Source organism: Platichthys flesus, chromosome 14 (genome assembly GCF_949316205.1).
Source record: "Platichthys flesus chromosome 14, fPlaFle2.1, whole genome shotgun sequence".
Lineage (NCBI taxonomy): Eukaryota > Metazoa > Chordata > Actinopteri > Pleuronectiformes > Pleuronectidae > Platichthys > Platichthys flesus.
In genome coordinates this window covers 655,571-677,479 of record NC_084958.1, presented here as the reverse complement: position 1 = coordinate 677,479, position 21,909 = coordinate 655,571, and the positions used below count along the sequence as shown (strand labels likewise).

General features: G+C 41.3%; 1 protein-coding gene across 1 annotated transcript; it reads right to left on the bottom strand.

Annotated features, from left to right (window-relative positions):
• Positions 1–835: 835 nt before the first annotated feature.
• LOC133968320 (major facilitator superfamily domain-containing protein 12-like) lies at positions 836–21,187 on the bottom strand. The gene is made up of 11 exons (XM_062404298.1): positions 20,639–21,187; positions 17,052–17,171; positions 14,662–14,872; positions 14,454–14,583; positions 9,715–9,945; positions 9,406–9,498; positions 9,219–9,311; positions 7,647–7,817; positions 7,432–7,526; positions 2,491–2,621; positions 836–2,349 (listed from the first exon to the last, which is right to left on the bottom strand). The coding sequence occupies exons 1-11, from the start codon at positions 20,808–20,810 to the stop codon at positions 2,291–2,293; spliced, it is 1,506 nt and encodes a 501-aa protein (XP_062260282.1). The 5' UTR covers positions 20,811–21,187; the 3' UTR covers positions 836–2,290.
• Positions 21,188–21,909: the final 722 nt, after the last annotated feature.

Here is a 21,909-nt window from a genome sequence, read left to right as displayed (position 1 = left end):
TCACAGTCGGTCTACATGGGCATAAGCCCCCCCCGAAGGCGGAGATCTGGCGGAGGAGGAGACCATGGTAAATTACGAGCCACAGCACCCTCCTCAACTCAAGGCGGCTGGTGTTAGCAGGGGAGCTAGCCAAGGGGGGACACTAACCAGACAGGGAGTGGGGTGAGAGGCGGAGGAAACAGAGCCTGCGGTCGGGGTAAGTTAGAGCCACAGCCCCCTCCTCAGCTCGGGCTCGCTGGGTGATGTCCGCAGGCTGCTGGCTCCATGTCAGCGGCTCACTTCTGGGGGACTTGTCAGTGTTTGTTTATGTTTAGCAGCAGGGAGCTAACGCTAGCTTGCTGTTAGTTTGTGTTTAAAGTTGCAGCACTTTCTGGAATGGCTGCTTGTGCACGTTTTTACAGGAGTATTGCATGTGGACTTTTCTCAGGCCTGGAAATAAACATTAACATTTCCATGACTTTTGCAGGTTTTTCATGACCGTAGGGTCACTCTAATTAGACAAAATTAAAAGACAATGCAAATACAAAGATTATAGATATTAAAATTAAACAGTGATGAATCAGTACAGTATTGAGCTGATCCATTGATGTGATTAATATTGATCAAACTATATGATATCTAGTTCGGTGTGTAGTGTTTGGGTGGATATGTAAGAAAAATGGCTTGAAAAACTAGGATAAAGTTATGAAGTATAAAATAATTTGATGAGATCCCAGTAGAGGTGATGTTGAAACTACAAAATGTATTAAAGTTTATAAGTTCATCTTTTCTTCTCATGAAGAAGAGTATGTGCTTACATGAAGATGACTAACATTGAGAAGTTAAGTCAAACACAGACACATGACGCATATTTAATGTCCCTTTTTGAAAGATGTCATCAGAGCAGCAAAGACACAATAAAGGCAAACAAATAAAGTCATGTAAATTATATGAAAAATTATGAGAAGCTTTGTCAGAACATGACTACAGACGGACGCTTTCACACAGCGATCAGTCAAACATCAGTACCTGCATGATTCCCTTATATTCATAATTATATATTATATAAACTCACATATCACACTATTGATCCCTTTAAAGTCTGGTTATAGCAAATGCAATTCTGTTGTTTGTGTGTCTTTTGATTATAAAAATAAAATTATTAAAATAGAAACATTACCACAATTTTTTTTAATATGATGACCCTAAAAAATCCCAAGATATCCCAGTATGCCTTACTTCTTAAGTGCAGCAGAACAGGTTTTAAATGAATGTCAGCATCTCTTAAAATTGCAGCGCTCTTCTGGTATCAAGGCATGTGTCCAAAAAATCAAGTGCATGAAGCTAAGTCACTTCAAACAGCCAGTGAAGTGAGAGTCTCTTAGTCAGCAATTTCCCTGCCTTTTTGCTCCCCAAAGTCACGTTGAAAGTTTAAGGTTCACTTGTTTTATAAGTGTCATCTGTGCATGCATCATGCCAGTCTGTGGAGTTCAGGGTGACTCTTCATGTGACCACTGACAGTCTATAAACGTAGTGGTTTATCTATGGGGGAAGATGTAGTGCAACAACGTGTTATTGAAGCAATAAAGCGTAAACTGTCACTATACCTGACAAGCTGACAGGAGGAGTGGATTTTAAATGGTCCTTTTTTTCCCCTACTTCACACAATGTGGTCAGTTCCCTTTTGTTTGGCGGAAGATTTGGATCACAGATCCCATTGTCTGGGTAGTGGTCCAGTTGAGGTGAGCTGAGCTGAGGTTTTGCCAGGAATGTTTTGTGAGTGTGAGACATTTTTTGCCCAATTTTCCAAAGTTATATATCATTTTCATCTGTATGTAAATTCACTCGTTTAGGGTCAAATATGAATGTCGTGGCTTGCGGACACTTGGATGACCCGAACGGGCAGTATGTTACTCTGTTCAACCCTGAGAATGTGGACACAAACACTTCACCCACACCTCCATGAGCATAGTAGATAATGCGTCGATAATGTTTGAATTTTCATTCCTGATTGAACTATCCCTTGCAGTGTGACTGTGTCTCTACGTTCAGCAATGTAAAGACAAACATTATTACAATATAGTCCAGTATTAAGGATGCAGTCACTCATCACTAAAAAAAAACAGTCTGGGATGAGTCAAGATAGTTTTTGGGGAAAAGTTTGTACATTGTTGGAATCAGCCCTGAAGCTTAAAATCTTCTACGATATGAGGTAGAGAAACTACTCAGGAATGCATTTGGCAAACTAACATGAATCTGTCTAGAGTATGCTTCTTTCAGTTGCACTGTGATGGAGTCAGTTTCAGTGGCATTAGTTGACACTGTCTGAATTATCAGGGATGACATCATTAGAGATGACAGGCAAACCACCTGCAGAGAGAGAGAGAGAGAGAGAGAGAGACGTAGTAAACGGCACCAACTGGTAAGCACACATTAAGGGAGCAGCTACAATGAGTCTACTTCACTAAAGAAAACACACAAACTGTGTATTTGTATGGTTGTAAAACTCACGTGGTCTGATGCTTATTGGCCAGATGAGGATGGAGCAGAGAGCCATAGCTGCAACGACAGCCACGCCTCCTGTCACAATGACCATGATGTAATGATAGAACCAGACACAAGCGGGACAACACACCACAGTGCTGAAAAAGACAGACAACCCAATATGTTGGTAACATTTCACAGTGTGTACATTTTTTGGGACATTATCCCTCTGAACAACTTTGCATGCATATTCTTATTGTGTCTGAACAATGTTATTATTGTACAATATTAAGTTTAGGAATTTTGTTTAGTTCAGTGTTTTTTGTATAATGTTCATAATGTTGTGGTTAAAAACATACATTAAAAGGAGGATGTTCTATGTCAGCAATACAGATCAGCTGTCTGACAAACAGCTGATTTGGAGCTGCCTTAGACCTTTATTATTCTCAATGGATGGCATCATCAGAGTGCACAATTCAGCTGCAACATTCAACTTCAACACTAGATGTCGCCAAATTCTATACACTGAACCTTTAAATGTCATTTCAACATGTTCATATGTTACTTTAAATATCTTCTCTAATATGAATCACATTTTACATGCTTATACTTTATCTTTATAGTATGTAAAGAGCTTTGCACTGTATTTCTTGTACGAAAGGTACTAGAGAAATCAGTTTTATTATTATTATTGTTACCTGTTGTCAATAACTTTTGGTGTGGAGACATATAATCTGTCCACAAACATTGTTCACCAGATGCAGAGATGCTGTTGTTTAAAAGCCGATCCTACTATCTACCTAGGTAATTCTATGCTTTGTGATTGGCTGCTGTTTACATCCCTCCATGAACTAATTCATCAGCGTGCTAGAAATAGCTAACCCTGACGCTGCTTTCATTTTTGCGGGAGACTTCAACCACTATGGAATGTGCTCCCTAAAAACTTTCAGCCCTAATCATGAATGTTACTGTAAATCATGTAACATTCATGATTAGGGCTGAAATGCATCGACATCAATACTTTTAATAGACTGAACATTTTTTTTGTTTTATGAATTTACCCTTTCGATTTCTAAACGTTTATTTTCTATTCATTATAACAAATGCTCCACGCAGCACAGCACTATTTTCAAGCGCGCTTGCGGCTGGCTGTTCAGACAGGACACGCATTTCTTAGCTGCGGTCAGCCCGCAATTCTGCTTTCTCCGCTTGTTGCATGTAACCTGTTTAATGTACTGGATGGGAGTAAATGATGATGGTCTTCATAGCCCCCCCCCCCTCTTTTTCTCTCTGTCTATCTGCTTGTGTGCTTGTAGCGGATGGGCAGAGGGGGATATTTAATTATGTGATTGGGAAAATTTGGGAAATCAAAACTCCAGGACAACATAAGGGGAATACGAAGTATGGAATGCATATTTGATAATTTATATCTTTAAAATGTCATTAATATCGTTTGAAATCTTTTTTCAGTGTGTTTCCTGGGGCGATGCGCTTGCGGCGAGCGAAAAAATAGACCGTGGAATCGTTCAATGTTATTCACAACAGTTGATTGACATGTAGCTTTAGCTAATAGGAAGCCCCTATGTTGGTATGTTTTGGACCAATAGGATGAGGCAATGAATTTGGGGTGCAGAAGTGAGGACCCGAATAAAGATGTCAACATTAGCACACAGCAGGCCGCGAGGCGCATCGCAGCCCATGTGAACCGCACAAAGGTTTAACAGGGGGTTGGATAGGAGGCGCGTGGCTGTCCTTAGCCTCAACCAAACAAATCCAGTGATTAAACAAGTCAAACTATGGTCTTCAGAAACTAAAGGCTGATGCATGCTTCTGCGTTTTCATGGGCCCGTAAGCGCAAGAGGCCTTCCGGTTCCCTTACGTGCTTATGTATCCCTTCTTACGTGCGTCGCCCAATTTTTCTAAACTTTACGGCAAAGCTCCTCAAGATCACTCAGCCCGCAAGGCTGTGATTGGTCTGCTAACTACATCCTTTCTGGAGCTGCATTTCTGGTTTCATGCCCGATAATACCGGCAGAAACAATGGAAGATTTAGAAGAACGTATATGGACAAAATAAAAGAGAGTTTGGCAGAAGAGATCTGAATGTATGTCCACTTGTATCACCCGTCACGGCAAGGGGAGCCGCAGTGGCTATGTAAATAAACAAACGACGAAGAAGAAAGAAGGCGTCTCTAAGGTCGTCTTCGACAAAAAACATTACTCTGCCTAGTGTTCTGGCGGAGAATTGCTTTGGTTGGGGAAGCATGAATGACGAGTCCTGCACCACAGCGGTGTGAAAAGCCGCAGACGCAGTTGCAGAAGCATGCACAAGGCTTTAGAGCAGACATGGGCAAAGTACGGCCCGCGTTTTTTTTTTTTTATTTTCAACTAACAATTTAGTAGCACTTGAATGGCACTTGATGATAGCACTTTGTAGTTTTGCTTTATTTTTTAAGAAATTGTACTTTCTTGCTTCTTGTGGTTCTGGGTTTGTACCCTCTGGGATGATTGTACTTATTGTAAGACGCTTTGGATAAAAGCGTCCGCTAAATTAAATTTGACCGGGAGTGTGTTGTATAGGTCTGGAACGGACACATGATCTCCCTTCACTTTTTCGCTTTGCCCTGTGAGCCCTTCTGTAAAATGAGCGGATCAAGGAAGCGAAAAGTGGACTATAAGTGCCGACTCTTTAACACGGAGTGGACAACAAAATACTTTGTCACTGAAATCCAATCGAAAGCTGTATGCCTGATATGCCGAGAGTACAACATCAGCCGTCACTTTGCTACGAAGCATGCTAACTACGCTAGCAAGCAGTCATCACAAGAACGGGCGGCTACAGCTCAGAGGTTGGCTGAGTTTTGTTTAAATTACCTTGTAAATAAATGCTTTGCTACAGGCCAAATCCTTTCATGTTATGATTTTTCCATGTAATTTTACATATTATATTATATTCTATCAAAAATACAAAAATACTCTATCAAAGTAGGCCAGGCCCCTCTGTCAAATTTTAGAACCCATTGTGGCCCGTGAGTCAAAAACTTTGCCCACCTCTGGTTTAAAGCTACCTCTGGTTTAAAGCTATACATACAAGAGTACGCTGAATGTGTGACTGGGTACATTATTTGGGAACTTTCCACACCAGAATCCCTGGATGAACAGTCAGGAACAGTACGTCCCCATGATCTCTCCCATTTTTATGAGGGAATGGGATTAATTACAATACAGCAAAGCACAGATTTAGGAAACCCATCAAGGAGGCTAAAAATCAGTACAGAGAGAAACTGGACGGTTTCTACTCTACTGCTGATGCAGGACGGATGTGGCCTGCAAAACATCACAGATTCTATGGGCACCATGACAGAGATCACAAGCTCAACCATCGACCTGCCTAAACAGTTCAACCAATTCTACGCCCACTTCAAGACCTCCAGCAGCAACACACAGGAGACGCACTCACACTCCCATATCAAACAATTCCACCAGTCTCACCAGCTGAATTAAGCCCCACAGTACATAAGGCCTAGATTAGTGATTCTCAAATGGGGGTACGCGTACCCCTGGGGGTACTTGAAGATACTCCAGGGGGTACTTGAGATTTTTTTTTTAGATATTTAAAATTAGCATCCATTCAAAAATCCTTGAAAAATTGTTATTCAATAAAATATAAGTGTAAGTTCATGAACTAAATTTTATATTCAGTAGGCTTTTCAATTTAATTATCCTAAAAAAACAGAGTCTCCCGATACCGATGGTTTGACCCAACCTGGCACACTCCACCTGTCATCACCTGTCATCACCTGCCTTGAAAACTTCAACAATGGAGTCGAATTGAAGTGCAGCAGCAATACTGCTGAAACACGGAGGGACAAGTTCTTAAGAAGGCGAAACCAGAGCAGAGAGCCTTCCATAAACAACACCGTGAGAGCTTGTGCCTCTTCGGAGGGGCGCTAAAACGTAAAGGTTTTCCGTTGTGAAGTTAATGATGATGTTCGCATCTCAAGACACGATGCGAAAAGCCTCCCCGAAGCAAACGGAAACATGCTACCTGTCAGTATTCTTTTCGATCCTTAAAGAAGATATTTTAAGATGATAAATATTAAAAAAATTGGTTTGAGCTAATCTTTTATTTAAAACTAAGTTGATGATTTATTTTTTGGGAAGAAGTGTTTAGCTAAAATTAAGTTCATGAGTTCAGTTTGAAAACATATCTTTATTATGATCCCAAAAGAGGTCACTTTAAGTTGATAATTATTTTGAGGTGCACAAATCTTTATTTATATTGAGATAATAATAAAAGTCTTTAGTTATTTTTATATCTTTTTATTTCCAAATAGTTCAAGAGAGACCACTACAAATGAGCAATGTTATGGACATTGATGGAGTTTTAAATTTGAATGTGTCTAGTTACAAGGCTTAATAAATCACATTACATCTTTCTTTCAACCAAAAATGCTTTGTGCTGGTTAGGGGGTACTCTGCAGAATTTTTTCTTCGAAGGGGGTACGTCACTGAAAAAAGGTTGAGAACCACTGGCCTAGATAACCTTCATGGGCCTACAGAGCTGGCTGTTGTTCTCACCTCCATCTTCAACCTGTCGCTCTCAAAGGCCATGGTACCCACCTGTTTCAAAACCATCATCTGAGCTCCCATAAGGAGCCTAGCAACTTGTCTGAATGACTGAAGGTCAGTTGCAGTAACTCCAATCATCATTAAGTGTTTAGAGTGGCTCTGGCCCACATTCAGAGCAGTATAGCTGAGACGCTGGTCCCCTTGCAGTACACCTACCTCCCTAATAGAGGCACTTCGGACCCCATCTCTGCAGACATAATTTACCAAGTTATGAAGAACACCAAATAGATGTAGTTTAAAACTTTACTCCTGTGCGTGTGTGTGTGTGTGTGTGTGTGTGTGTGTGTGTGTGTTTGTGTGTGTGTGTGTGTGTGTGTGTGTGTGTGTGCGTACTGACTGGCAAGGATGAAGTGCCTGAATGATCATCACTGCCACTCCATTAGCCAACTTATCAGTGAAACTCATGGCTCCATAAACAAATGCTCCACTTTGCTGCAGAGAGAACAACAGAGAGATGAAGACATGTTGCATTTTACAGGGACATTATAAGTGAAGATCTATATCTTCCACTCACGCATACAAACACACACAGTATCGATAAGAGCCTCTTACAGTCTGATTGGAAATGAGCTCAGCAGTCATGGCAAGCGATATGACCAGGATGGTGGCTGACCCTGCGCCCAGCAACACAGCTGCCCCGTACACCTGCTGACCCATCCTGACATCCAGCAGCACCCAGTAGGAGAAGGCCATGATAAGCAGCAGGCCCACAAAATAGGTGAGCTGGATCAGATAAAAAGACACAAATCCAGATCAGGTCAAATATAGTCAAAGTACTCTCTGGCTTTGACTACAACAGAGAAATAAATCAACTGAGAAGGTATCAACATACTGAAAGGTTTTTAGATGTTTGTATTAGGGGACTGTAAATGGTGATAAGAGCTTCAGCTGTTCACAACTTCTCTTGTCTCCAGACCGTTCTGAAAATTAATAACTTTTTAATCAATTCTTTATTCTATAAATAAATCATGACTTAATGAGCAGCCGTGAAAATTAAAATATTAAATATTATTCTTTAAGAGTCAGTTAATGTGCACGATCAGGACTGTGTTCATGACATTAGATCTTCATTTGAATCTCACTAAAGTCTGATTTGGTGCACGGCACGACCATATGTGACATAACACTTTTCCCTCGCACTTAAAACCAGTGAGAATAAAAACATACAGTCAAAGTCAAAGATGAAACTTGTGTACACAAGTCCATCAATCCTTTTCTAGGAGCTTTACAGAGTGTTGACACAGCTCCTATACATCTGTCTTAGGTAATTAATACATCACAATGAATAAGTTTCATGATCAGTCAATCTGCAGATTATTTCTCAAATAACTGATTCATTGTTTTGTCTATTAAATATTAGAAAAGAGTAACTAGGGCTACACAGAGCTCCAGGACAGTATCAGTACTCCAGGATTATAGCAAATCTGTTGTTGATGGAACATTTTGAACCACTACAGTCAAATGGTATCTCAAAGTCCAGATCTTATCGCCATGAACTACCCCGTAGCCATGTGTGTGTGTCTGTCTGTGTATAATAATAATAATAATAATAATAATAATAATACACAGCATTTATATAGCTCTTTTCAAAGTTCTCAAAGATGCTTCACATAGTGGGATAAAATAGTGAAACTATCCATATACTCAAGTCTGAAGAGTGGGTTTTGGTTTTGAGGCCTTTTTTGAAAGATAGCAGTGTGGGGTTTTGAGTTCCAAAGAGTGAGGCTGGAGCCAGGATTTTGAGGTTGAAGTCTTGGTTGGCATGGGGCAGAAATGTGAGGGTGGGATCGAGGATGACTCTAAGGAGGCAGATTTGGCTGGATGGGGTGATGATGGAGCCATCAAGATTGAATTTTAATTTCAGAGTGGAGGGGTAAGGGAGTCCATCCGTGTTAATGTCCATTAGGCAATTGGTTAGAGTGGATTGAGTGGCAGCAGTGATGGTCTTGGAGGAGAAGTAGAGCAGGGTATCGTCGGCATTACAGTGTAACTGGAGGCCATGGCGTCGGAGGATCTGCTTAAGAGGTAGCATGTAGATGATGAAGATAAGGGGGCCTTTTTTACTAGTTTAGGGTTAAGATGAAATCAGCGTGACAGACTGAATTATTTTTAGGTTTTACTTACACATTTTCCAATCAATTTTGTGAGAGGCTTCATAATGAAGGAGGACAGGAAGCCACTCATGTACATGACTAATGGTATCGTCGCTATGAACTTCTGTTGGAGGAGATGAAAGAAAAACATCTTCAGGAAAGGAACATTGCATGCAAATTGATAAATGTATGAATAAAACAGGGTGAGTTTGGGTTACCTTATGCAGCCCCAGAGTGTTTATAAGATACATAGAGATGTAGGTCTGTGACAGATTCACTATTAACCTGGTAGACATGTAGAGTAAGGCCACCTACAGAGAAACACAGTGACATACACAACTTTCAACAATTGACAGTTCACTCTACACTCATGTTTCTACTGCATGAAGTTCGCCAAAACACAAAATGTGGCAAACGTCAAACTGCTGGAATAGGAACTGCTAATTGCGAAATACTTTTCTAACCCCTGCTGACTAGATGAGTAGCTTCAAGAGAAGCTTAGGTTAGATGTGATTAAGATGTCCTACCTGGTAGAAAGAAGGCTGCTGCAGCCAACACTTCCACTGAAGGAGAGATGAGGAGGTCTGGGAGCGAGGGAGCAAGGGGCTGCGCTCACTTTCCTCCTCTACTTTCTCCTTCCTCTTCCTCACATCCTCTTCTCGCGCCTCCCCTTCGGCTCTGTGCCTTGACTCTTTGGTTCCCAGGTGGAAGAGGATGGAGAAGACTGCACCGATACCAAGAACAATCAGAGCCAAATTCTGTCAAAAAACACAACATAGCAGTGCTTCAAGTACAAGTCTGTTATATAAATATACCATGTAAGTGGTAAGCTGTGTGAATGGAGTTTTATGGAAGCTGGTGAAAGGAGAATTCAGGCAGCAGCCAGGGGCGGACTGGGGGAAAAAAGTGGCCCGGGAGTTTCTGTCAGACCGGCCCACTCAATACACGGCGGTGCGCATGCGTATAACTGGGTGCCGCGTTGCGTGTATGTATGCAAATCCAAATTCTCTACACTTCGGCTGTGTAAGAACCAATTTAGAGGTGTTTATTAATAAGGTGGAGATCTTTTCTTACTTTGGACTTCCGAAGTCTGTAAAACACATATTAAAAGACACTTAAAAAAAAATCGAAAAATAGTCACCATGAGTGTGAAGACCGATTGCGAGTAGCAGTATAAAAGCAGTCAGTGCGAATAGCTAGGTATAGCTCTTGGAGAAAATTACGCTTGTGCCGCTGTTTCAACCATTGTAGGGCTGATGCGATGATTGGCGTGGGCCGGTACATCATAGTGAAGGGCCGTTGGATTTATATTTTCGGCCATCGGCCCACCGGGGATGTCCCCGGTATTCCCGATGGCCAGTCCGCCCCTGGCAGCAGCTGATGTCTTATGCAGAAGGTTTTAATGTACACTTGATTCATTAAGGAGACCAGAAGGTAATACAATAAACAAACCCTAACAGAGTTACATGAGCAGTTGTCATCCCCAAGTCTGAATTGGACAATGTTAACACAACTTAATTTTCACACTGATCAGTAGGTGGCGCTATGACCCTGAACTAATATTTATATATGGAGCTCTTCAGGTCAGGATTGTGATCATAGATCAGTAATTTGGAGCTGGTTAGATAATGCAGAGTGGATTAACAAAGTACTTCCTGTTTCATGGCGAATCAGTAGGTGGCGCTATGAGACTGAGGAAATGTTGACACAAAGAGCTGTTCAAGCTGGGACTCTAATCATGTGACAGAAGTTTGGTAGTGATAGGACTATGAACACTGGAGTTATGACAACATCGTGTCCTTTGGCGATGGTTGATCCTTCGCACCTCAATACTTACACGCTTTGAGGACAATTCTGACTATGATCCAATGACTTGACTGAGGTCTTTTGTGCTATATATTGTAAAGCAGCCAGGAGCAGTTCATTCAAATATAAAACATGTCACTTCCTGTTTACACCAGGGGGAGCTGTGAATTCTGTAGTTTGAGTGAGATAGAACCATGAACACTGAAGTTACAGCAGTTTCGTGTTTCACAGCGAGTTGATGAACTTGAATGCCCTGCCATTAATATGGCGTTTGGTGAAAAGTCACAGTAATGTTATGTTCTCATTATCAATGTCTTGAGACCCATTTGATACAGTTTGACATGGTTGAGGTCAGTGGATGAGGAGGAATACATCCAAGTGTAGGACATTCAAAAAACAATACCTTTCCTCTTGCCACCAGGGGGCGCTGTGAATTTAATTCATGATTTCTGTGAAGATGTCATCAGGCCAGGACTCTTGTCTTACATGTCTAGTTTGGACTCGGTTGGACCAAATATGTCCGTGATACAGAACTTCATGTTTTGATGGCGTTTGTATCTCCATCTTGTTGTGATGATACTCATCTCAATTTGAAGTTGATATGATGAAAGCCCTAGGACAAGTACATAAAAGTAAAAATGTGGAATATTGCCAAAATGGCCCCTAAATACAAAATGGCGGGCTTCCTGTAGCTTTTTTAATAATGTCCCTTGGGACTTTTTTTCATGACTGGTCACGATACACCTGTGTTTCGATTTTGGTGAAGATCGGTCAAGGGTAAACCTAGGGGGTTCCAGGGGGAGCTGTTGAGCCATTTTGCCACGCCCAATTCAAATGACTCCAGAATACAAAAATATATGCAGACCTTGAACTTCCTGCAAAGTTTCACAAATTTTTCAGCATGTGTAGACCCTTACAAAGCCCCCCAAAGGGAAATAATAATAATAATAATAATAATGAAAATCTTTACAATTTCAATAGGGCCTCTCACCATTCGGTCTAGGGCCCTAATAATCCTTACAATTTCAATAGAGCCTCTCACCATTCGGTGCTCGGGCCCTAATAATAATAATTTTATTTTTCAATAGGGCCTCCCACCAATTTCGGTACTCTGGCCCTAATAATAATAATAATAATAGTCATTTCAATTTTAATAGGGTCTCCCATCGATTTTGGTGCTCGGGCCCTAATAATAAGAAAAATTCTTACAATTTCAATAGGGCCTCTCATCATTCGGTGCTCGGGCCCTAATAATCCTTAAAGTTTCAATATGGCCTCTCACCATTTGGTGCTCGGGCCCCAATAAATGAAGTTCGTCCAGTCCAATTCAAGAGCCAAATCACAACATAATAAGGTCGAGACCTTAGGTTTGTAGAGAAAACCCAACAGTTCTCACTAAGATGCCCACTCTGTAGTCCCTTTATCTATAACCTGACCTGTTACTGCTTAAAGAGAGAATGGAGTATCTGTGGAAGGTAGACAGGAACTATTCTCCTCTATAGATAAAATGTTATATACTATATACATAATATAAAGTGGCATATACAGTAATGTGTGAGGATAGTCAAAAATTCCTCAACAATCACCACTGCTGTCAGGTACCAAGATGAAATCCTCAGATTGACTGTCAGACCTCAACTCGTGCATGGGCCTTGGGTTCCTCCTGGACCAGGACAATGCCTGGCCTCATGTGCCTTCATCATGTAGGCCCAGATGTTCTGAGGAGTGCATAAAAGGCAAGTGGAGGCCCCACACACTACTGAGTCACATGGGGTGACGTTTAAAAAAAAAATTGGAGCAGTAATATATATGTCGGTCAGTTCTAAAATATGTGTTTTACATGAACTGTTTTATTAATATTTCAGGAGACACTTTTTGTGTGCAGGTATGTAGACTTACTAATGTTTGTGACTCATTGCTAGAATGATTGGAATGTCACCGGGCAGGTTAGTAATCTGTTGTTTAAAGCCACAAACTGATGCCTTAGTTTTCATATACATTATAAACACTGGTTGAGAGGAGAATGTTAGCGAAGCTCAATTCTAACAGACAACACATCTCACCCCCTTCATGACACTGTGGGGGCCTTGAGCAGCTCTTTCAGCAGCAGACTGATGCACTCACAGTGCAAGATGGAACGCTTCCTCAGGTCCTTCGTTCACACATGAACAAAGTAATCAATTAACTAAACTTTGAGCATGTCTCAAGGACATAAAAACCTGGATGACCCGCAATTTTCTCTTATTAAACTTGGCCCTAAAGATACATTATCTCAAGATATAGCTGCGCTAGACGACATTGCCCTTGCTTCCAATGAAACAGTCAGGAACTTGGGAGTGATCTTTGATCCTTATTTTTCCTTTAATAGTCACTTAAAACAAATTTCTAGGGCAGCCTTTTTCCACTTGCGTAATATCTTAACAATTAGACATGTCCTTTCGCAAAAAGATTCAGAAAAACTAGTCCACGCCTTTGTTACATCGAGACTGGACTATTTTAATTCATTACTATCAGGCTCCAGCAGTAAGTCGTTAAAGACTCTACAGCTTGTCCAAAATGCCGCAGCACGTGTCCTGACGAGAACAAAGAAAAGAGAGCACATTCCTCCAGTATTAGCATCGCTACACTGGCTTCCGGTTAAATCTAGAATAGAATTAAAAATTCTCCTCCTCACCTTCAAGGCCCTGAATAATATGGGGCCATTTTACCTTAAAGAGCTGTTTGTACCCTATCAACCCACTAGAGCACTCTGCTCCCAGAATTCAGGCTTACTTGTCGTCCCTAAAGTCTTTAAAAGTAGAGTAGGAGCCAGAGCTTTTAAGAGTAGGCTCAAAACCTTCCTTTTTGATAAAGCTTATAGTTAGAGCTAATTAGTGCGGCAGAAGGTAACTTGTTCTATTTTCTAAAATAGGAGGCGTTTAGTAAAGGCATAGAGGTATTGAGGGCTGATCTACTGAGTGGCCCACATGGTTTTCATCGTACTATCATACAAACCTAGCCTGACGTTGTCAGACTCACAATTCTAGTCAGAATGTGAGTCTGAGACTGCTCCATTGGGCTGTGATTATGGGGCGTGTTTCAACCAAACCAGGAAATAAAATTCCTCTTCGCTAAATTGGATAGACCTACAACCAATCAGACTGACGTAGTATGTGACGTATGTTAAGCAAAGCATTGTGAGTTATTTACTAACGCCGGGTTCACACCGGACGCTGAAGCGATCACGAAGCGACGCTTCAGCGCCAAGCCAAGCCTTAAATAACAGCTGGCTCTCATCCACCCATGTTTAAACTTTGTGCGGGTCACACCGGAGGCTGAAACGCCGCGCTGCGCCAAGGCTGCCTCGCGCCGTGCAGCGGCAATTCAAGTACTTTGAATGTCTATCAGAGTTCAGTTGTAATTTTAAGTAGCTCTACCCACTGCTATAGAACGTTATTAAATGTCAGGGGATGTTACTCACCCTAAAGATGGGGATGTCTACTGGTCCAAGTTCATCGCTGAGCGGGTCGCCATCCTCACTGGCTTGCAAGTGGAACAGCAGGTAGGCCACAGCGTACACTGTGATGTTGGCAATCACTGTGAATGCGTATCTTCAAACACACAGGGAGAGACAGTGGCATAAGGACAAGCAGATTACCCTGCTGGGTTAGCTGGATAAAAAAACCTACCTGTATGCAGTGAGCTCTACTTTAGCATCCTCACAGGTGACCAGCTCTGGAATGAGAGAGAGGTGGGAGATCTGTGTGGCCGCCCAGCCAAACTGAAAGATGATGATGAACGGGATGAAGTAGGTCAAGCTGACCCACTGAGGTGTAAGGGGGTTGCAGCCCAGACACTGGTTGAAGATGAAGGCAAAGGACAGCACCACACTCAGTGTGCCTGGAAAACACAGACAGACAAGGACATTTTGAGTGTGGCGGTATACTATGATGACAAATATATCACTATTTTCATATATACTAAAAATAACTAGTTTCAGATGAGCTGAGTCATCTCCACACATGACAGTAACAAACAGAAACTTCACCAAGCAGAGTTCACCATTTTTGCTCCAAAATACCAATGAATGATGAACAACATATTAGCAATTCATTTTTACTATGTATAGGCCTTTGAGATAATATATGTTGTGATTTGGCACAATACAAATAAAATTGAATTCGATTTGCTAACAAATCCACGCAAAAGAGTCACCATACGATGCAAAGAGTCACCATACTCACAAACAAGTTAGTTTATTAGGAGCAGTCTAATAAACATGTTCCTGCATTAATCCTTAGTCACAGTTTCAATGTTCAGTTTTAGTTGAGAATATTTTTGAAGGGGGTTTTGGTTCAGATGTAGTATGATTAGTTTGAAAGATGTAGTAGAGCTGTAATGTGTTCATTTCGTTATGGTGAATAGACATAGACCACTGGAATTAGTTTAGCAGTTAGATGTAAAAACAACAGTATATATTTACAATTTTATGGCCTAGGTACAACCAAAATTTATCTAATCTACAGATGATATATATCACTGATACATTCTGAGATCTAATAGGATGCTTCTCTGTTTTTATTGTAGTTATCTCAGCTCACTGACTTAGCAATGTATATAAAAACTAAAGGACTTAATATGGATTTAATACGGACTTTGTGGACTTTGTAGACTTTTAACGATCTAGCTCACGCTGTGAGCATGTAGCTGTACTTTTACAGTCGGGAAGAGCATCATGGGACCTACTCAGTAAAATATGGAAGCGTTTGGTATGAGAGCAAGGTCCAAATAGCAGACTATTGTAACATCAATACCCCTATTTGCAGAATCTGCATAACAGCTGACCGACAATAACAACACATTGTTTCCCATCTTAATTGTTTTAGTGATAAATGTTTTGGTAATAAATAGAAAATTATCTAAATAACAACCACAACAAAACAAGTAAATGGAACTAGCCTAAAAATCACTAGGGACTGGCACCTCTGAAGGCTAACCCTTGTAGTTTGGCCTTCTAGCTCTATTGCCCTGATTGAACCTCATCTGTTCAGCCTAATTGGCATTTATCTCCTTCAAGCTAGATCCCTCCAGACTTATTCTAATCAGGTCCTCCACTGTGTCCACAGGCAGGGACCCTCTGACATCAGATGTAATCCCCTTCTGAGATGAGAATACTGTCATAAATTATTCAGAAATTTGCTAGTCTGCACTTTTATTTAGTACTAAGTTATTAAGTACCTGCTGATTATGGCTGGGCATCGCTACTAATTTCCCAAATAGATTAGATTCTGATTCACAAGGTTTCGATTCAACATCAATTCAGTTAGGGACATGTCAGACTGCAATACCAATTTTGCTTGGATATGAAAGGAATTCTCAGAGAACTTAAGAAATGTGATAGCAATCCTCTAACTTGGTGCATTATTGAAAATAATTCAAAAGGTAGGCCTGTCATGAATACACATTTTGTTGGATGATATAGGTGATACAGGATGGGATGGTTATGATTGAGATGACAACTTATGATCATATATTTAGTTATAAATAGATGGTGTCGGATCATGAATCAGTGTCGCTCCGGACAAACAATAAGTTAACTCAACGTACTGATCAGGTCCTAATAACTAGTGTTGAGTGTTAGTGTTTAATAGTTAAAGTGAGAGCAGGTCAGCAGGAGAGTGGAAGACACAGAAACTCCAGTTCGGTACAAACCGACAGCTGCTTCTGCTCTGATCATTGCATATGAGTTAGTGGGGGCGGGCCCCTGGGGCCTGTATGTGTGTATGTGTCTGTGCGTGTGTGTATAGACTCCACCCCACTCTCAATTTGAAGAAGAGCACAAAAAGAAAATGGTTCCCTTGCCCTGGTATTTCAGAAGGGGAACAATGATGATGATGATTTTAACAAAAAACGGGGAGACCTATTTGCAAGTTATAGTGGTGCGAGTAGTTTATTTGCGCTGCCTCCAGAATATTTGGTCGTAGACTGCACTCCAGCTTGCCTATTGATAACTTACTCAGTGTATGTCTCTGACTGTTCCTCCATCCTTACATCTACTGCATCTGTCTGACTGACTTACCCACTAAGTGCCATGTCTTCCTTCTGCCATAGTTTCCACAGCCGGGGTTTCTGTCAGACTCGTAGCCAATGAGAGGTGTAGAGAGAGCATCAGCCACCTGCCCGACCAGCAGCAACACACCTACAGCACAATGTCAATGTCAATTTTATTTGTACAGCACATTTAAAACAACTTGGTTGACAAAAGTGCTTTACAGGTGTAATGGTACAACAAAAGGACGAAAAACGCAATACATCTTAGTGAAAGTAATACAAATACAATTATTAATGTAAAATTTAAATAAAAAATAAATAAAAATATAATAGAACATAAGATGTACGATAAGATAAACAAAATCAGCTGCGATGAGACGTACTCAAGTCAAGGAGAAAGCCCGGGAGAACAGGTGTGTTTTTAGTAATGTGTTAAAAATGGGGCAGATATAATGTGAAGTGGTAGGATGTTCCACAGGATTGCGGCGGCTACTGCGAAGGAGCGATCCCCTCTGGTTACTAGCCTTGTCTGCGGTTTTTCTCTCTTTTTTTCGCTAGTCAGCAGGCGAGCAGCAGCATTTTGGACTAGCTGCAGGTTTTTAATGGAGAATTTGTCTAAGCCTAGATACAGGGAATTAAAATAGTCAAGATGGGAGGTTATGAATGCATGTAAACTCTCTCTAGGTCCTTTTGTGGGAGGTAGGCCTTTACCTTGTATATGTGTCATAGCTACCTTTGACTTCTGAGGAAATTTGCTTTTCAAAATTAAAAGCCCTATCCAAAAGAACACCAAGAGGTCCCTACAGTAGAGTGAGTATTAGGAGCCAAAGGCCCAAGATTGTCCACATCTTGCAGTTCTGATTGTCCAAATATGATAGCCTCAATCGTATTGTTTAATTTGAAGAAGTTTGAAATCGATCTATGATTTTATGTAATTGAAGCACTCAAGGAGGGGCTGCAGTGATGACTTGGTTTTATGGTTCAGAGGCAGGAATACTTAAATGTTGTCTGCAGAGCAATGAAAGGAGACATCATATTTTTCAAAAATTGATGCTAAGGGCAGCATATATAGGGTGTTTCTTGGCATGATGGCTTTTCTACAATGTTTATGACATTCAAAATAAAACATATATAATGTAATATAACACAAAAACATGTTTAAGACTAAACTTAACTTGTGCTTCATGGTGGGGTAAAGTGAGACAGTGTCTCATTTTACCCCAAAGCATTTGTCCCACTTAACCCCACAGCCACCGTTTTAGAAAAAACAACATCGCTTAGCAATTCAGGCTAATCTTCAGCTAGCATCAATCAAATGATTTTATATGTTGGAACTTCACCAACATGTATACGTTTTTCTACCTGATTCAATTTGTTTTGACACAACAGTTGATTAAGTTCAAAGCAAGAAAATTTACTTTTACATGCAAAAAACAGATTTTTGTGAAAAAACATACTTTCCACGAGCACCAACTTCTCCTTCATGGCAAGAGGGGAATGGGAGGGGCTTGAAAACCTATTGGTCAAATGACCACAAATGTGTTCCGTTGCCTAGCTATAGGGGCTGTCTCACATGACCTGATGTCCCACATTACCCCGCTCTCCCCTATTATAGTTTTAAAGTGGAAAAAGTAAGTGGATCCCTTTACTCCATAGACGGGGTAAAGTGAGACACAAGACCAATTTTGAAAGCAATCATATTTTCACTGCCCTTTGTCCTGAAGATATTCTGATCATTTCCATTGCTAGAAAACATGCTGAATTAATGAGAAATGTGTAAATTTTACTGATATATCATTTTAGCTCGCCTAGAGGGAAGCAAATGTTAAAAAAAAATCCCACATTACCCCGCTCTCCCCTATTATGCTCATTTCACCACAGTTGATATGGTTACTTGGGGTCTTAATGAAATGTCTGTAACATATTTAAATTTACATTTACATTTAAAACAGCACCTTTTTACCCTGTCTAAAACAGCCCTCCACAGATTGATCTGTTTTGAGTGCCTAACCCTCAATCACAAGATACAAGCGCCCAGATTTTTAGCTATCCATTACCTCTGTAGAAATATGGCTTCTAGAGACGAAGATACAATCCAACCATTTTGTTTTGAACTAGAGTCACGTTTGCAGAAGCCTGGCTGCGAGAGCCCCAGCTCCCCAGCTCAGCCCCACAGTGGGAGCTGGAGCTCGCGCAGCCGCCGCAGCAGCAGCAGCAGCAGCAGCAGCAGCAGCAGCATCCTCCTCCTCCTTCCACACTGTTGAGTCAACATTTAGAGGTGACCCGGGGGTCCCGTGTTTATGCGGCCACTTAAATATCTGACAGGGTAGCAGCAGTGAGCTACCCGGGCCGGTGGAGCCCGGCTAGTGTTAGCTCGCTGCTGCTACCAGTCTCTCCCCGGTGAGATTACATTACATTACATGTCATTTAGCTGACGCTTTTGTCCAAAGCGACTTACATTTTTAGAACACTCAACATTTTATGAGGGGCCATTTAGGGGTTCAGTATCTTGCCAAGGACACTTAGGCATGCAGATGGAAAAGAGTGGGATTCGAACCGGCAACCTTCTTGTTGCAGAACACCCGCTCTATCCCCTAGGCCACGCTCTCCCCAGAGATGATGGTGGGGGGTGGTCCAAGGTCATGTAGCGAGACTCCCTACATGGGGATGGTGTGACTAGGACGTTTATTTCGGTCGTAATCCCATTCAACGCACTCTAGCGTATCGTTTCTGACATAGAGGAACCACAACAAATAGCGGGAGTTGTTTTCTTCCAGAGTTTTGGGGATCGTAGACATGCTAGATACCAAACTTAAAGTGTATAAGTACTACAAAAGTGGAATTTTCATAATATGTCCCCTTTAAAAGAGCTGTTTCAGGACTGTGATGCGATTTAAACCTGACTGGAACTTTTCATATACATTATTATTGATAAGAAATGTCTGCAACTGGGTGAGAACTACCTTCTCTATGATTTTGGACAGGAAGGGAAGCTTAGAAATGGTTAATCAATGACATAATACATGGTCCAACTGTGTAAAGACTTCTTTAAGAAGACTGGCGGGGATGCAATCACAGAGGACAGTTGTAGGCAGAATAGGAGAACGATTACCGGGGTTTGTGATATTATTAAAATTTGTAAAAAGAACCTGAGGCCTGTGATATTAATTTTTGACCAGTTTAGATACAAACTTAATTTTTGAACGATTTTACCTCTTTTCTGATAATCAGATAGATGGCTCTGAAAGAATTCATATGATACTCTGAGTTTGTCCCTTTTCCACCTTCTCTCTGCTTCCCGATATGTATGTCTGAGACCACGGGTAGTTCTTTAGCCATGGCCCTGAAAGTGCTTTAGTGCGTTTCGTCCTCAAAGGAGCACCACAGTCCAGAGTGCTTGTACAGGTTGACTAGAAAGAGAGATAAGCTCATCAACACTGAGAACACAATAACTACAATCCAAGTTATACAGCACAGAGAAATGCAACGGAGCACGGACACATTCACGTCAGTCTCATTGACACAGAGCACGTTTGAGCTCCCCTCTGCTGGTGTCCCGATATAAATAAAAAACGTTAGAAGCGGCGATGAATCATAAATGCCGAAAAGACTGACCCGCGTTAGTGTTCCGGAAGCCCAGCACAGAGTGGTAGAAGACCAGCAGGTAGGTGAACCACATAGAGGCACACAGGTCGTTCAGGAAGTGTCCCAGCGCATAGCTGAGCTTTCCAGCAGCAGACAGGGGCCTCTCCGTGTCCGGCATCGTAAGACACAGGACACTCTTCATTTGCTAAAACAGAGCTAATGTCTGGTAGTTTGCTCTTACAGAGGGAGTTGGAGAGGTGCTGGATAGCGATAAACCTGTTTCACTTCCCTTTCTTCACAGCGCTACGAGGACGTATCGTGTTGTGTCATGTTGTCTCTGGGAGGACAGAGACATGTCCCCTCCACCACAGTATCACTCTAAAGATCCTCTAGCCACCAGGTCATGACAGAAAGCAGAGTCAGTCAGTTAGAGCCGCGTTGACACAGAGTGGTTCACACCGCCCCCATAGTACGATCATAACACACAATCAGCGGGTGATAGATAAATAATCCACTTTTAAAACAAGGAAAGTACATCTGAGGATAACAAACACGTAAACAATAACCATGGGCGCGTCTATGCTGATGTAAGCATAAATCAGAGACAAGGACCAATGACAACTCTTGTTGCTCCCATCAGCCAATAGCGGAAGACTCACCGGCTCCACTTCCTCACATGACCAGCCAAAGATCGTGTGTGTGTGAGAGAGAGATGGGCGACACGTCAATCTAAATATGGTTTCGCAATAAAACAAATATATTACAAATTAAAAGCTTCTAGTTGAGAGACTAGACGTACTAATGAAATTATAACTTTCTGTCACACAATTATATTATTATTGAATAAATCAGAGCAGAATTCAGCATATAAAATAGGATAACAGTCTGTGTTCCAGAAGTGAAACACCAGCTTCCTCACTCTCAGGCACTTTGTTATAGGGGCACATGACTGGGATGAAGTGTAGTTATTTGCAGACATATGTAAACAGGCCAACCAATGTGTCAATGAGCCACAATATTAATTGTAGTTAGACGACACTCCCAAATACTATGCAAGGGGATTAAGGCCATGTAGCATCAGTAAAGGAATAGTTCACCCAAAAATGATAATTCACTCATTATCTACCCACCCCTATGCTGATAGAGGTGGGTGAAGTGTTTGAGTCCACAGAACACCGCCCGAGTTTCAGGGGAAAACAGAGTAGCACCCAGGTAGCCGAAATCCAATACAACTGAAGATATAAGGGGCCTATCTTCAGATTTATAAAAACAGAAAAAAATATAACATGCCGCAATACTGC

Coding starts and splice junctions, on each gene's coding strand:
- LOC133968320 (XM_062404298.1), bottom strand. CDS start 20,810: ATGAAGAGTGTCCTGTGTCTTACGATGCCGGACACGGAGAGGCCCCTG. Junction 14,584..14,661: donor GTAGAGCTCACTGCATACAG/GTAGGTTTTTTT, acceptor GTGTGTTTGAAG/ATACGCATTCACAGTGATTG. Junction 2,350..2,490: donor GCCAATAAGCATCAGACCAC/GTGAGTTTTACA, acceptor CTCTCTCTGCAG/GTGGTTTGCCTGTCATCTCT.